Source organism: Rhinopithecus roxellana, chromosome 12, assembly GCF_007565055.1.
Source record: "Rhinopithecus roxellana isolate Shanxi Qingling chromosome 12, ASM756505v1, whole genome shotgun sequence".
In the NCBI taxonomy this organism is placed as follows: domain Eukaryota; kingdom Metazoa; phylum Chordata; class Mammalia; order Primates; family Cercopithecidae; genus Rhinopithecus; species Rhinopithecus roxellana.
Window position 1 is genome coordinate 34,389,310 of NC_044560.1, and position 16,189 is coordinate 34,405,498.

The 16,189-nt window shown below is 32.5% G+C and overlaps 1 protein-coding gene across 2 annotated transcripts in view; it reads left to right on the forward strand.

Annotated features, from left to right (window-relative positions):
• Positions 1-16,189, forward strand: part of LRRIQ3 (leucine rich repeats and IQ motif containing 3) — a 187,195-nt gene that overhangs the window by 10,878 nt on the left and 160,128 nt on the right. For both annotated transcript variants that reach the window (XM_030913592.1, XM_010381108.2), the window contains exons 2-3: positions 9,771-10,019; positions 10,597-10,920. In XM_030913592.1, the coding sequence (XP_030769452.1) occupies positions 9,771-10,019; positions 10,597-10,920 (573 nt within the window). The remainder of the gene's footprint in view (positions 1-9,770; positions 10,020-10,596; positions 10,921-16,189) is intronic.

Here is a 16,189-nt window from a genome sequence, read left to right on the forward strand (position 1 = left end):
TTGAAAATGCAGAAATCACCGGTCTTCTGTGTCGCTCGCGCTGGGAGTTGGAGACTGGAGCTGTTCCTATTCGGCCATCTTGCTCCGCCCCCCCCCCCCGATAATTTTAAAATTAGTACTTTAGTTGATACAAACTAAGGAAAGGTTTACTGATAATGGTACTGATTTATTTTTAACTGCAGAATTTCTTTGAAACTGTAGTTGGAGCCTTGATACTTTCTGTAATGTGTTGCTATACTTAATTTGCCTTTGAACGTTATATTATTATTTGAACTTGATAATTTACAGATGTGTATATACATTTCACAAAATAGTTATAAAATTATCAAAGTCTAAAATGAACAAAAGTGACTTGATTCCTCCTCTATGTGCATATTATAAATTTGCAACAAGTGGTAAGGGGCTTTTAACTTGGTAGAAGAGGATATATCAATTGCAGTGGTTTTTAGCTTCCCTTGGTAGACAGTAGAATCCTATGGGCCCATAGCTGCAATGATATGATTCAGGGGAAATGCTTTGGGGCCTGCTCATTTGAGTTATTCTAGTTTTCAGATGTGCAATATAAATAAATAATGAGAAACAAAACTGAAATGCTTCATGTGGTAGTTAAAATATGAAAAATCTCCACTTTTCCAAAATGATTGGAAAATCTGACAGAGTATGTAACTGAATAATATGAATAACTGACACATACATTATATTCTGAATATAGAATACTAATTTTCTAATAAAAATTATTTCTGTAATTTATTAATCATGTTAATCTTTCCTTTTAATAGCAATAACCAGGTATTACTATGTTCTATTTTGTAATTTGTAAAATATTAAGTTTGTTTATATACTGGCAAGTACATATTGTTGGCAGAGGTGAATATTAATAGAGAAAAAGAATATAAATTAGTATAGTGTATGGGGAAGACTGCTTATAAGACTAAATTAGTGTTCATATCACATCAACTAAAAAGAAACCAGTTGAGAAGAGTTTAAAATATTGAATACATATAAAACAAAAATCAGTTAAGAGGAACTGAAAAATATGTTTTCAGACACCTTGGATAAGATTTGGTATTGGAAAGGAATACAAGAATTGGGAGAGAGGACGACAGGTAAGAATTGAAAAAAAAAACTACTTGTTGGGTACTATGCTTACTTCTTGGGTGACAAATTCATTCGTACTCCAAACTGCAGCATTATGCAATATACTTTTGTAACAAACCTGCACATGTACTCCCTGATTCTAAAATAAAAGTTGGGAAAAAATTAACTCTGAATGTTCTAACAAATAAAGAAAGGATATATTTTGGAGTAAGATTTATTATTGCATGTTAAAAGTAACCACAGAGAGTATATGGAAAGACCTCCCCACTCTTCACTAAAGATCTGAACTACAGGTTGATGGTTAGATGCTTTATATTATAGAAGAACCTACATATAATCTGAGTAAAGTATTTATTTTTTAGAGAGACTATAGATCTTTATGGAGTCTTCTGGAATGAGATAATGATAAAATATGTCCCCCCTCAAAAATATTGGCAATTATAATTAAGAATTACAATTTTCTTGAAAACTAACTTAATATATTTATTACTTTTCTCCTATTTACTTTGGATTAAATTTGCTCTTCTTTTTCAAGTTCTAGAAATGGCATCTTAGATGATTCATTTTAGATCTTTGCTCTTTTCTAGTATATGTATTCCGTGCTATGAATTTCCTTTTAAGCACTGCTTTTACTATATCCTACAAATTTTGCTAAATTTTATTTTATTTTTATTATTTCAAAATATCTTTAAATTTTTATTGACCTATGTGTTACTTAGAAGTGTGTTGTTTATAAATCTCCTACGTATTTTGGAATTTTCCAGCTATTTTCCTGTTATTGATATCTAGTTTAATTCTATTGTAGTTTGAGAGAAGACGTTGCATGGCTTCTGTTCTTTTGAATTTGGTAAGACATGTTTTATGGCCCAGAATGTGGTCTGCCTTGGTGAATGAATCCTCCATGTGAGGTTGAAAAGAATGTATATTCTACTGTTGTTGGATGAATTAAAATAAAACTAGTTACTATTATTATTTTGGACAAATTATTCAACTAACAATAAGAAAAATAAGAGAATTTTATTTTATCCTCACTTGTTCCTTTCCCAACACTTTCTTACCATAGATATGAGTATCTGACCTATATCATTTTTCTTCTCTCAGACTGTCTTTTAACATTTCTTACAAGGCAGGTCTAACAACAACAAATTACTTCAATATTTGTCAAACAGAATTTATTTCTTTTTCACTTCTAGAGAATAATTTCGCATAATACAGTGTCCCTTGATATACTTTTTTTCTTTTTTCTTTTTTTTTTTTTTTTTTGAGACGGAGTCTCGCTCTGTCGCCCAGGCTGGAGTGCAGTGGCCGGATCTCAGCTCACTGCAAGCTCCGCCTCCCGGGTCCACGCCATTCTCCTGCCTCAAGCCTCCGGAGTAGCTGGGACTACAGGCGCCGCCATCTCGCCCGGCTAATTTTTTGTATTTTTTAAGTGGAGACGGGGTTTCACTGTGTTAGCCAGGATGGTCTCGACCTCCTGACCTTGTGATCCGCCCGCCTCGGCCTCCCAAAGTGCTGGGATTACAGGCTTGAGCCACCGGCCCGGCCAGATATACTTTTTGAAGCATGTATTTTATCTTGAATTGTTAATGGAACTAGGCATTCAATAATTTTGTAGAACTTACTATATTAGTCTGTTTTCATGCTGCTGATAAAGACACACCCAACACTGGGTAATTTACGAAGAAAAAGAGGTTTAGTGAACTCACAGTTGCGTGTGGCTGGGGAGGCCTCAGAATCATGACAGGAGGTGGAAGGCACATCTTACATGGCGGCAGAAAAGAGAGAATGAGAACCAAGTGAAAGGGTTTTTCTCTTGACACTTTAAATATTTCACTCCACTGTCTTCTGCCTGCATGGTTTCTGATAAGTCAAATGTAGTTATTATCTGTGATCCTTTATAAGTAAGATTTTTAAGAAATTATTTGGCTTTTTCCAATATTTTTTTTTTAACTTTTGATTTTTTGAAGTTTGTGTATTAAATGCCTAGGTGTGAGTTGTTTTTTTTTTCTTATATTTATCCTACATGATGTTCTCTGAGTTTCTTGAATCTGTGGCTTAGTGTCCGATGTTGCAGTAAATTCTCATTCATTATTGTTTTAAATACTGCTTTTATTCCTTTCTATTTTTCCTTTTTTGGTATTTTCATTACACATATGTTACACCTTTAGAAGTCCCACACTTCTAGAATATTATTCATTTTTTTCAGTCTTTTTTTTCTCTTTGGTTTTTAGTTTTGAATGTTTTTGTTGGCATATCCTCAAAGTCAGAGATTCTTTTATCAGTCACGTCCAGTCTACTAATGAGCCCTTCAAAGGTATTCTTCATTTCTGTTACAATGTTTTTGGTCTCTACCATTTCTTTTTTATTCTTTCTTAGAATATCTATCTCTCTATCTACATTATCCATCTGTTCTTGTATGTTGCCTACTTTTTCTATTAGAGCCATTAGCATATTAATCCTAGCTGTTTTCAATTCCCAGTCTGATATTTCCAACACCCCTGACATCTGTGTGTCTGTTCCTGATGAGTTTCTGTACTGCCTGTCTGTTGCTACAGTTTTGGGGTCAGCAGTTTACCCTATGATCTTACTTCTTTTGTGTAGCTAAGAAGAGTTGTTGATTTTCAGTTTGTTCAGCTTTTTAATGTGTTATTAGGATGGAGTGACTACTTCCAAGCTCCTTACATGCCATACTGGAAACTGCAGGTCCTTTGATACACTTTTTGAAGCATATATTTTATTTTGAATTGTTAATGAAACTAAGCATTCAATTAATTTTGTAGTGCTTACTGTATTAGTCTGTTTTCATGCTGCTGATAAAGACACACTGAACACCAGGTTATTTATAACGAAAAAGAGGTTTAGTGGACTCACAGTTCCTTGTGGCTGGGGAGGCCTCAGAATCATGGTAGAAGGTGGAAGGCACATCTTACATGGCAGCAGATGAGAGAGAATGAGAACCAAGCAAAAGGGGTTTCCCCTTATAAAACCATCAGCTCTTATGAGACTTATTCACTACCACAAGAACAGTATGGAGAAAACTGCCACCATCATTCAATTATCTCCCACTGGGTCTCTCCCACAGCAAGTGGAAATTCTGGGAGCTACAATTAAGATGAGATTTGGGTGGGGAAATAGCCAAACTATATCATTAAGTGCCAAACACTGTTCTAAACCCTTTATGTTGACTCATTTAGTCCTCATAACAATTCTATGGGCTGTTATTATCTTCTTTTTACAGAGGAGGAAACTGAGGTAGAGGATACATAACTTCCTTGAGATCACCAACCTCAGAACAACTTATGTTTCATTTCCTTTTTCTGTACTTAGTTTGTAGGGTGCTTGAAAAATAAAATGAACTTGTTGTAACCAGTAGAATGTGGCTGAGGGGATGCTTCAGTTGAACCTAAGCCTTAGGAAGTCTGACAGGTTCTGCTTTTATGCTTTGGGAGCCCTTAAGCGTGTAGAAAGTCTGGCTACCCTATTTCAGACATACATGGATAGATGACATAGAGAGGACAGTTCAAAATAGAGAGGTCCTGAGACAGTATGGAAAGAAAGGCTGGTTCATCTCAGTATCCCAGCTGAACCTAACCTTCCAGCAGTTCACTGGAGGAGTGAACTGACTCATGCTTCAGCCACTGTCAGTTGGAGAATTGCTTACTTCAACTTAGTGAACACACAAAATCTTCAGAATAACAAAATGGTGGTTATTTTAAGCCAATAAATTGTGGAGTGATTTGTTACACTACATAAATAGCTGAAAAATAAACCTTTTTTTGTTGTTGTTTTGCAAGATATTGAGTATTGGCTGTGGAGAATTAAAAATAAAGGAATGTCCAATAGATTTCTACTGAAATGGGAGAGACTTTGTCATTTGTACTTAGAAGTCTTTTAAAGGTTCCTTCCCCATAGTTTGCTATTTCTCTGAGTAAAGGAAAAGATAGACATGTCTATGAAATAGACATTTATTGAAATCTGACTCAGTTCTATGTCAGGTCCTATGTAAAAATTTGAAAAAACTACCTAACCGTAAAACAAGTTTTCTGTTCACAGATTACATATAATTTAGTGGAAAACAGGGCCATTAAATAATAACACATATAAATATATAATCACTAAATTGGGGATGTGGGGATGTGGGGATGGAATCAGAGTCTAAATAATGACTAGGCAATAATTTGTCAAAGAAGGTTACACTGAGAGAGAAGTGTGACATCCTAAGATAGCAGGCTAGCATATTTTATTAACTAAGAAGCAAGGGTTCTTAATAGTTTGGATTTTTAAAAATTTTTGCTTAAAGTTCAGGGATAGATGTACAGGTTTGTTACATAGGTAAACTTGTTTCAGTGTAGTGTGTTGTACAAGTGATGTAGTCACCTAGGTGTTAAGCCTAGTACTCATTAGTTATTTTTCTTAATCCTCTCCCTCCTCCCACTCTTCACCCTCCAGTAGGCCCCAGTGTGTTGTTCCCCTTTATGTGTCCATATGTTTTCATCATTTAGCTTCCACATATAAGGGAGAAAATGCAGTATTTGTTTTTTCTATCCCTGCATTCTTTTTGCTAAGGATAATGTCCTCCAGCTTTCTCCGTGTTCCTGTAAAGGACATGATCTCATTCTTTTTTATGGCTGTATAGTATTCCATGGTGTAAATGTACCACATTTTCTGTATCCAATCTACCATATATGGGCATTTAGGTTGATTCCATGTCTTTGCTATTGTGAATAGTGGTACAGTGAACATATGTATGCATGTATCTTTATAATAGAGCAATTATTATTGCTTTAGGTATGTACCCAGTAATTGGATTGCTGGGTCAAATGTTATTTCTGTTTTTAGGTCTTTGGGAAATTGCCACACTGTCTTCCACAATGGTTGAACTAATGTACACTCCCACCAACAATATATAAGCATTCCTTTTTCCCCACAACCTCACCAGCATCTCTTATTTTTTGACTATTTTTTTGTTGTTTTTTAATTTTTATTTCAGTAGTTGTTGGGGTACAGGTGGTATTTTGTTACATGGATAGGTTCTTTAGTGGTGATTTCTGAGATTTGAGGGTACCTGTCACCCAAGCAGTGTACACTGTATCCAGTATGTAGTCTTCTATCCCTCACGACCCTCCCAACCTTCACCCTTGAGTCCTCAAAGTACATTATATCATTCTTAGGCCTTTGCATCCTCACAGCTTAGCTCACACTTACATGTGAGAACTTACGATATTTGATTTTCCATTCCTGAGTTACTTCACTTTGAATAATAGCCTTCTAGGCTCCATCCAAGTTGCTGCAGAAGACATTGTTTTGTTCTTTTTTGTGGCTGAGTAGTATTCCATGGGGTGTGTGTGTGTGTGTGTGTGTGTGTGTGTATCACATTTTCTTTATCCATTAATTGGTTGATAGACACTTAGGTTTGTTCCATATCTTTGCAATTGTGAGTTGTGCTGCTATAAACGTGTGTGCATATGTCTTTTTTAATATAATGAATTTTCCTTTGGATAGATACCCAGTAGTAGGATTGCTGGATCAAATGGTAGTTCCACCTTTAGTTCCCTAAGGAATTTCCATACTATTTTCCATAGTGGTTATACTTGTTTACATTCCCACTAGCGGTATTCCCTTTTCACCACATGCACGACAGCTTCTATTGTTTTTTGACTTTTTAATTATGGCCATTCTTGCAGGAGTAAGGTTTTAGTTTACATTTTCCTGATGATTAGTGATTTTTTTTTCTTATAATAGTCAATGATTAAAGCTAAAAAGTAGGCAGTTGAACAAAATGGGGGAAAAGACATTACATTAAATAATATCAAAAAGATCTCAAATTTGAATTTAATATGTCCTTAATTAACTAGTACTTAATTATTACAATTTTTTTCTAATCTTTTTGATTGAAACTGAAAAGTAGACTGTTGTACAAAATGGAAAAAAAAGGCATTGAATTAAGTAATATCGTGAGCATTATCCCAAATTTGGTTTCTGTGAACCAATATTTCATTTCTTCCTCAAACTCTATGTCTTATTGACAGGAAGCTTTCAAGTGAGGCAAGAGTGCCAATCAAACCAGTTCCCTTATTATATATTACTCATTTTATGTAGAAAAATATTTGGGCATATTTAAGAATTTTGGTGGGAAAGAACAATGTTATTTTATCATGTTCATTACAACAGCATTTGTTAATGCCACAAAGCTACTAGCAAGGTTATTCATCTAATAGCTAACATTTGAATATCTCACATAAGTGTAGAACCTCTCATTTTGGAAAATTATCCAGTGTATCTGAGATCAGTAAGGAAAATAGAAAAAACTCTACTTTGGAATAATACCATTAGTAGTTCATTGGCATGTTCAAATGACATATAGACAGCATTCATGCAGAAGGTTTAAAATAAAAAATTATTCCTGGTGGGTGTATCTATAGACATTGCTAACTATATTTGATTAATAGCACTGTTGAAAATCCCTGAAAATAAATGCCAGGAAGAAGATAATATCTTCATAAAGAAATAGACTGTTAGAGATGGAATAATCAATGTGAGAAATAAATTCTTTGAAGTAAAAATACTTTATTTATATAGCTATATATTAAATAAAATTATATATAATTTTGTATACATATATATATATAATTTGTGTACTAATGTCATGATTAACAGTATAAAATCACCTGTAGCTTTATGTGAAGAAATGAGATCTCTGAAGTTCCATGTGGATGGGTGTTGGTTTTTCAAGGACTTTTTATGCATTTGTGAGCTAAAAAAGAAATGAAAATTAAGAAAGTGAAAAGGCAAGCCACAGAATGGGAAAAAAAGTTTTTGGAAAACACATATCTGACAAAGGGATTAGTATCTGAAATAATACAAAGAACTTAAACTCAACAATAAGACAATACTACAATAAAAATATAATGGACAAAAGATCTGAACAGATACCTCACCAAGGAAGATATACATATGGCTAATAAGCATATGAAAGATGCTCAACATCATGTATCATTAGGGAATTGCAAATTAAAACGACCAAAATCAAAACATTGACAACATTATATACTGGTGAGGTTGTGGAGCAATAGAATCTCTCATTCATTGCTGGTGGGAGTCCAAATGGTACAACCACATTGGAAGACAGTAGCAGTTTTTTACAAAATGAAATACATTATTATATGATTCAGCAAACGAACTCCTTGGTATTTATCCAAGTAAGTTGAAAACATATCCAGACAAAAACCTGCACATAAATTTTTATAGCACTTTTATTCATAATTATGTAAATTTGGAAGCAGCCAAGACATCTTAATAGGTGAATGGATAAATAAACCAAACCATGGTGCATCCATGTGATGGAATGTTATTGAGTACTTTAAAAAATGAGTTATTTTTCTAAAGACTTGCAGGAAGCTTAAATTTAAGCTTTCTTTAAATGAGGAAAGACTTAAGTCTTTTCTATTTTGGAAGTCCAAGTGATGCGATGTGGATATTATCCTGCATCCCAGCACCAATAGAGCTTGATGAGTTTAATTTGTAAAGGTTTATTTATATCTGTCTATTCCATATCTGACTCTATATTTGGAAGACTGGTTTACTTGTAGTTGAGGCTAATCTTTCTTAAGGTGTTCGTCGATCACCTGTTGACATTATTCCTAGGCCCTTAGCCCAGAAATTCTGATACAGTAGATATGAGATGGGGCCCATGAATCTGCCTTCTAGTTAATTCATTGATACTTAGAGTTTGAGAATTCTAGTTTTAGGCCTTGGTTATGATATGTAAAGTAACCAGTGTCTTGAGAGAGTACAAGAGTGTATCTGGATTTTCACATTTATTCTCATTTGAATTACACTGATTTAGTTTATCTAAACATGGTAGAAATTGGTTCTTCCATTGGGGAACATTGTTGATCTTAAAACACACTTCCAAATAGGTGACTTGAGCTCATACATTCTCTTCTCAGCTATCTCTGACTACCTTTTATGAAAGCTGAAATTACTCTTAATAAGTGAAAATTCACATATATGAGAAATACTGTATAAAATTATATTAAAAAGCATTGATCTAAACATTTTAGATAAATTTAAGTAGTGAAAATTTAAAGCTATTAGAATTCTGGAGCCTAATTGCCTAATTGAGTTGGATGTAAATATTGTGACAATGAATTTTCTCTTTAAGATACAAATATTATTGATAACATTTGAAGGCCTGTATAGCACCTTAATTTTATCTGGCTACATTGTTCACTCTCTTTCACAACGATTGTCACTTTCCTGACTTGTTTATTATTCAGTGTACTTCTTTAACAGTATATTTTAACAATTATTATACGAGTTATACAAGGTATGGTTTGATTTGTTTGTTGTTAGTTGTCTTGTCTAGAAGGGATGATTTTATCTCAGTTTCTTCACTGAATTCTGTAAATATTCTATGAAAAAGGAAGTTTGTCTTCCTCTTGCTAATTAGTTCGTTCATCGGTGAGTGCAGTGATAACATTCAGATTAGCTGTTATTGAAATGTTAGACATTTAACATTTAACATAGATAGAAAGTTCTATAAGAATTAGTTTTTAAAAATTTTAAGTTTAATAACACTTTTTACTTGCACCGTCTCTTGGCAAAATTTTGTTTTCAGGTAAATTTTTGAAAGTAGAAAAAAAATCAAAGCAATTTCTTATCTTTCCTAGATGTTTCATGGAACAATCACAGAAGAGCTAACCAGTCATGAAGAATGGAGTCACTATAATGAAAACATAAGAGAAGATCAAAAAGATTTTGTTTTTGTGAAGTTCAATGGCCTTCATTTAAAGTCTATGGAAAATTTGCAGTCTTGCATCTCTCTTAGAGTATGCGTCGTCTCAAACAATTTTATTACAGATATTTATCCACTTCAGAGTTGTATAAAATTAATCAAACTTGATCTCCATGGAAATCAGGTAAGCAATAAGCATTTCAGATATTTGCATATTTAATGAAATTTCAGTTTTATTTAATACGTACTTATGTTACCTATCCACAGTATTTCTTAAAGATGGTCTTTTATCTAAAATATAAACAAAAATTTAACAATAAATTAAAAGCATGTAAGATGTATATAAATACAGACATTTTGATGTAAATGAAAATACATAAATAGTGTGTAATTTGGTATGTTTCACTTCTTAAATCTACAGCCTGGATTAAGAATGCCTCATGCTTCCTTAATTTTCCTTAGGTAAGGAAAGTATTTTAGAAAAGTTTAAAGAGTCAGCCTATTACAAAGGAATCTTCATTGAACAAAAAAGTATCATTATGCATTTTACTATACTACTAATAATAAATTATCTCAGATGCCCAGTGTATTATGGTTTTCAACTAGCCATCATCATATAATTATAAATACTCTATTTGCTTATTAATTAGAAAATTGCTATTTGGGGATTATTGAATTTTAGATGTGTAATGTTGTACCATTTTCTGTGCTTTTTGAAAAAAGTAATTTTGTAATTTAAAGTATTTTTAATAATATTTCAGATAAAGAGTCTACCAGATACCAAATTTTGGAGTGGATTGAAGAATCTAAAACTCCTCTATCTTCATGACAATGGGTTTGCAAAGTTAAAGAATATATGTGTATTATCTGCCTGTCCAAACCTCATTGCCCTCACTATGTTTGATTGCCCAGTGAGCCTTAAAAAAGGATACAGACATGTTCTTGTTAACAGTATATGGCCTCTCAAAGCACTGGATCATCATGTGATTTCTGATGAAGAAATAATTCAGAACTGGCATCTTCCTGAAAGATTCAAAGCATGTAACCATCGACTTTTCTTTAATTTCTGCCCAGCTTTGAGAAAGGTAATTGGCTTCTTTAGGGTTTCATTTTAATTAAATGTATAAAAGGAAAATTTTAGCTTCTGATTTCTATATCTAAATTATATAAACTCTTTAATATTTTTGCATCATGTATATAAAATAATATAAACCAGTGAATATATTTGTAATGTCTATCTGAAACTTTATAAAAGTTTGTATGCCTACTACATAAAAAGCCTGAAATGATCAAATTGTAGAGAAACAAATTTTTGGTTTTTAAATTGAAAGTAAATCTCTAATTTATTCAGGATTTGGTATATGAAAGACTCCATTGGGAAATACTTAATGTTTTTTGAGAGCCTTAAAGGACAACTTAGATTATTATTAGAAGAAGATAAAATATTTAATTCTTACACAATTAATTTGGTTAACAAGATCAAACCATCATTATCTGTTGGTTTATAAAATGTTAGAAGAAGTGATTGTGAAAAGTTGATGCCTAGTTAATGGTTACAGACTACTTAAGTGGATTTACAAAAACATAAGGAAACATTCTTTGTGACACATGAATGAATGTTAGAACAAATCATTTAAGAGTTCAAAAGAGGGGGTTAAATTGGTACAAGATATAGTAACAATGTAAGTTGCAGGAGGTGTTTATAATATGTTCTAAAGATATGTGAAGTCATATATATGTGTGTAGAAAATTTGAGGAAGAATAGAACATCATTTTGAACAGTGAGTATATCTAAAAGAGTATATAAACATTGAACAGTGGTTATGCATGGAAAAGCTGAAAATTACAAAGTTGGAAGAATTTTATTACTGCATATAAATTTTTTTAATTAGGGGTATATTCGTGATTTTGTAATAGTTTTAAAAATTTAGGATTTTGGTAATAATTTTGTAGTAATATTTAAAAATATAAAAAACACGGTAGTATTTAAGTCTGATATCTTAACCTAGGCCCTAAATAAAGAATTTCACTTTGGTACTTCACTTGTGTAGTATGGCATAATCAAAGGTGGCAACATGCATGAGCCTTTTAAGGATAATCAAAGTGACTGAGATTCATTTAAGGAAGTAATGGAAAGTTGGGCAGTGGGCATTGAGAAAGAACTTGGACGACCTACTAAAGAGCTTAGACTTGATAAATATAATGAAGATTAATTGAAATTAGAGTAGGAAAATTAGAGTAGGTCCCTCATAGTAAGTGCTCTATGAATAAATGGTATTGACAAGGTTTTTAGAAGGTGATCAACCCAACATTTTGCTAGCAGATTAATGGAGGATAGAAACCAAATGAGGGCAGGGGGATCAATTACTGTAGGTTCAAAATGATGTGATCAGGATTGATATAGGTGGATACCAGTAATAAAGAAGAAAGAACACAGTGGAGAAGACAGACACATATTCAGTGAATGCCATTGTGGTAGGTGCTTTATACATTTTATTTATTCATTCTTTCACCAAGTATATACTGAGTACCTAAAATATGAAAAGGACTGTCTGGGACTTGGAGATTCAGTGGTAAATAATACTAACAAAATTCTTGTCCTCTTTAAGTCTGAGGGAAAGGCACAGAGACTAGACGAATCTGGAAACAAAAATAAAACAACTATAGAATGTCAGCTAGTGTTAATTGCTAAAGGAAAGAAAGTAAGACATTAACACAGACTGAAAGGGGTAGAGATTTGGGCTACATCAGATAGGGTGGACAGGGAAGGCCTTTTTATTTTTTCCTCATTGTTTCCTCAGATGTGGAAAAGCATTCTTTTACAGGAGAAAATGAAGCATAGTGAGGTAGGAACTTACTCAATATTGGACAGAAAATGAGTCATGAGCTGGGATTTCAGCAAGTCTGCAGTCAACATTGCATCACAAATGACAGACAGTGCAGAGATTTGAGTGTACTTTTCACACTGATTGAATGTGGGAATTGGGGAAGAGTAAGTGTGGAAATACTCCTCCACTATTTTGAACCTGGATAACTGGGACACAAAATAACTTATTTGTCAGAAATGGCAGCACTTAAAGAGTTTTGGTAAAAGGTAAGTTTGGTCATACTTACGTGAAAGCAGGATGTTAAAGAAGAAATATTAACTAGACATTGGATATGAAAAACAAAAACTCAGAAATAGTGTTCTGGACTTTGAATGTAAATTCAGGAGTGTTTGCTTGGGGTCATAGTTAAAGCCTTGTTCTCTCAGGTACATACAGGTATCAGTAAAGACTGAAAACTAAGGTTACAACCTTGGGGCACAGTCTCATTTTGTGGGTAGAAAGCAGTGTAACCAATGAAGATAAAGGATAATCGATCTCAGCAGGGAAGAGGAAAAAAAGTTAAATTGAAAAAAAAAAAAAAAGCACACTGGAAGAATTTTTAATGATAAAGAGGATGTCACATCTTTGAAATTTCAATAGCTTGCAGTTGTTGGATATGAAATTGTAATGGGTTATATGTAATTGCCAAATACAGAACCTTTATGGAGAAAGTTTTGGACAGAAGAAAGATAAAGCTTTAACTATAGGAAATAGAATTTATGAAAGATTTATTAAAGTGAAGTGGTATTTACCTCACTTTAACTTACCAAATATATAACTTACCATATTTAGAAACTGAGGATAAATAAGTTTTGATTAGAAAGAGAAAGAGATTGAAAATGTCATAAATGAAGAAATAATGGGAGAAAATCATTGTGAAGAAGTACGAATGGACGGCAACACAAATGGAGTAAGACTTAAAGAGGTATAGGCATACCAAATGCTGACATGATTTTTGTGAGTTGTGGAGATTTAAAGAAATCTTTCTGAATAACAATTTTTGAGGCTACCTATAAATTTGTGTTTGTTACTTCCACTAAGCAAGGTTCTTTTGATTGTTCTTTGATCATTGAAATGTTTTATATTTAATTTACAGGAACAAAAATAACTCTTGAGAAGGAATAAATGTAAACCTATGGGGATAATTGTTTAGTAATGCTTGAAATATATGTTTTAGAACATTTCATTGGACTTATTAACGAGTATAAATATTATGAAAACAAAAATAATGAGCCTTGTAAGAGTTCACACAATTATTTTATATAATTGGTATTCTTTCTTAAGGAGAGCATGAATGTAGAAATTAAAGAAGCATATGCTGATTTGAAAAGAGACAAATCTAGTAGTGTAATTAAAGCTTGTGGCTTATAACACACACACACACAAAATCCAGAAGGATTTTATCTTAATTGTGACATAAAATGATTTCTAACCTTTATTTTTTGAGTCAGAAAAAAAGGAGGAAGCATGGATTCTTTTTTGCTATATGAAATCAAAGTAACTTTACAAACTTGAAGTGCTTAGTTATCTAAAATCATATCATGGAAGGATATATATCTATATTTTGATTGTTTTATATATGTAACTTTTTAAAGATCAGAGTGATCTGGGCGAGAAACCAGTGCTATCAGCCAGTATTACATTTTGTTTACATCTAATAGAAATCCATCTAAATAAGGATTTTACTTTCATCATGTTACAGAAAATTAGGATATAGGAAGTCCTTCCTTGTAGTTGCTCAAGGAAATCATGAAGGACCAAGTTTATTCTAGCTTCCTGCTCTTCCACCTTTAGCAAGTGGACAGACCCCCTACCTCTCATAGGCAATGAACTTCTTCACATCCAAGCATGTGCTTAGGTCAGAAAAAAGGATTGGTGAGAACAAAAATCACATGCCAGTGAAGTCTGTTCATTTTATATTAGGAAATAATAGCTCCTGCAAATGTCTTACTTGATAGACTCCTACCACTGGAACTGCCTCACATGACTGCCACTAGATAGAATGGAATCTGGTATGATCAGTATTTTTAAGTGGACACATTTACTTCCTAAACAAAACCAATATTCTATTAATAAAAAAGAAAGAGATTCTTGTAAGGCAGCTAATATTTCACTCAGAGAAAAACAAATTGGTAATGCAATACAAGGTTGATATTTTAAGGTAGAGATTTCTAGCTTGAGCATTTAGCATCCATTTGTTCTTTTAATGTAAATGTCAAACAAAATATAAAAATGGTATGTATAATTACCAAAAATTATTTAAAAGTAAATTTATAATTCACTTAATAGAGGAATATAGATTAAATAATTTTTGTAACATTTAACGTGTTTTTGCTTTGAAAAAAATACGAAAGCTAAAAAAAGAATATACAATTATACAGTCTATATGAAAAAAACATAAAAGTGTCAAAAGTAAGATAATGCCTTATAAAAATTACATGTTTACGTTTATGGATGTGACCTGAATGTAAATGTAAATAAATTGTAAATGCATTATAAATGAATGTAAAAGCCAAAATAAAGTTGTTTATTGGCAAGATTGATTCCAAAAACGAAAGTAACGATGAACAGATCAACATAAAATGCTAAGCAAATATATATTAAGTAGAACAAAGCAAAGAACTTAACATTAGTTTCAAACAATGTAGAATTCAGTATATAAAGGGTTAAATGTCATAGATAGGAACTCTTTCATTGATAGAAAAAGTAACAGCCGAAATAATGATATTTTAGTTCTGACCATTAATGTGCACAATAGTATTATGCAAAAACATATACCATAAATACTTTGATAAATATAAGAATAAATCAATAGAAAATATTGTAGTAGAAGGAAAATGTGTAACATTTTTATGTCAACAAGTTGTGTGTGGAAAAATAAGCACATAGGGCTTCCACTATCAAGAAGATGGAGTAGATATTCCTCTAAGTACAATTAAATATCCTTGACATTATATATGTAGTAATTACTGTGTATTATATAATAAATTATATAATCTGTAATAAATATATTCCCTAAAACATTAAAATATATGTTCCTTAAAACATATAATGTAAAATATATAATTCCTTAAGATATTATATGTAATAAACATATTAATATCTTAAAAGTTATACACAAAACAAACATCAATAGACTAAAAAGGTAAAGAGAAGAGGCAGACTGGATAGAACAATTGAAACCCAAGGAATGACACAGTGGTAAGTTCTTCATTTTGCTGGTTTGTTTTTCTTCTTCTGTATAAGTCACAGTTCCCCAGAGGGACAGAACTAATAGGATAGATAGATACATCTTTATTAAGTTTTCACTTACATGATCACAAGGTCCCACAATAGGCTGTCTGCAAGCTTGAGGAGTAAGGACAACCAGTCTGAGTCTCAAAACTGAAGAACCTGGAGTTCGATGTTTGAGGGCAGGCAGCATCCAACACAGGAGAGAGATGTAGGCTGGGAGGCTAGGCCAGTCATTTCCCCAGTGTCAGACTGC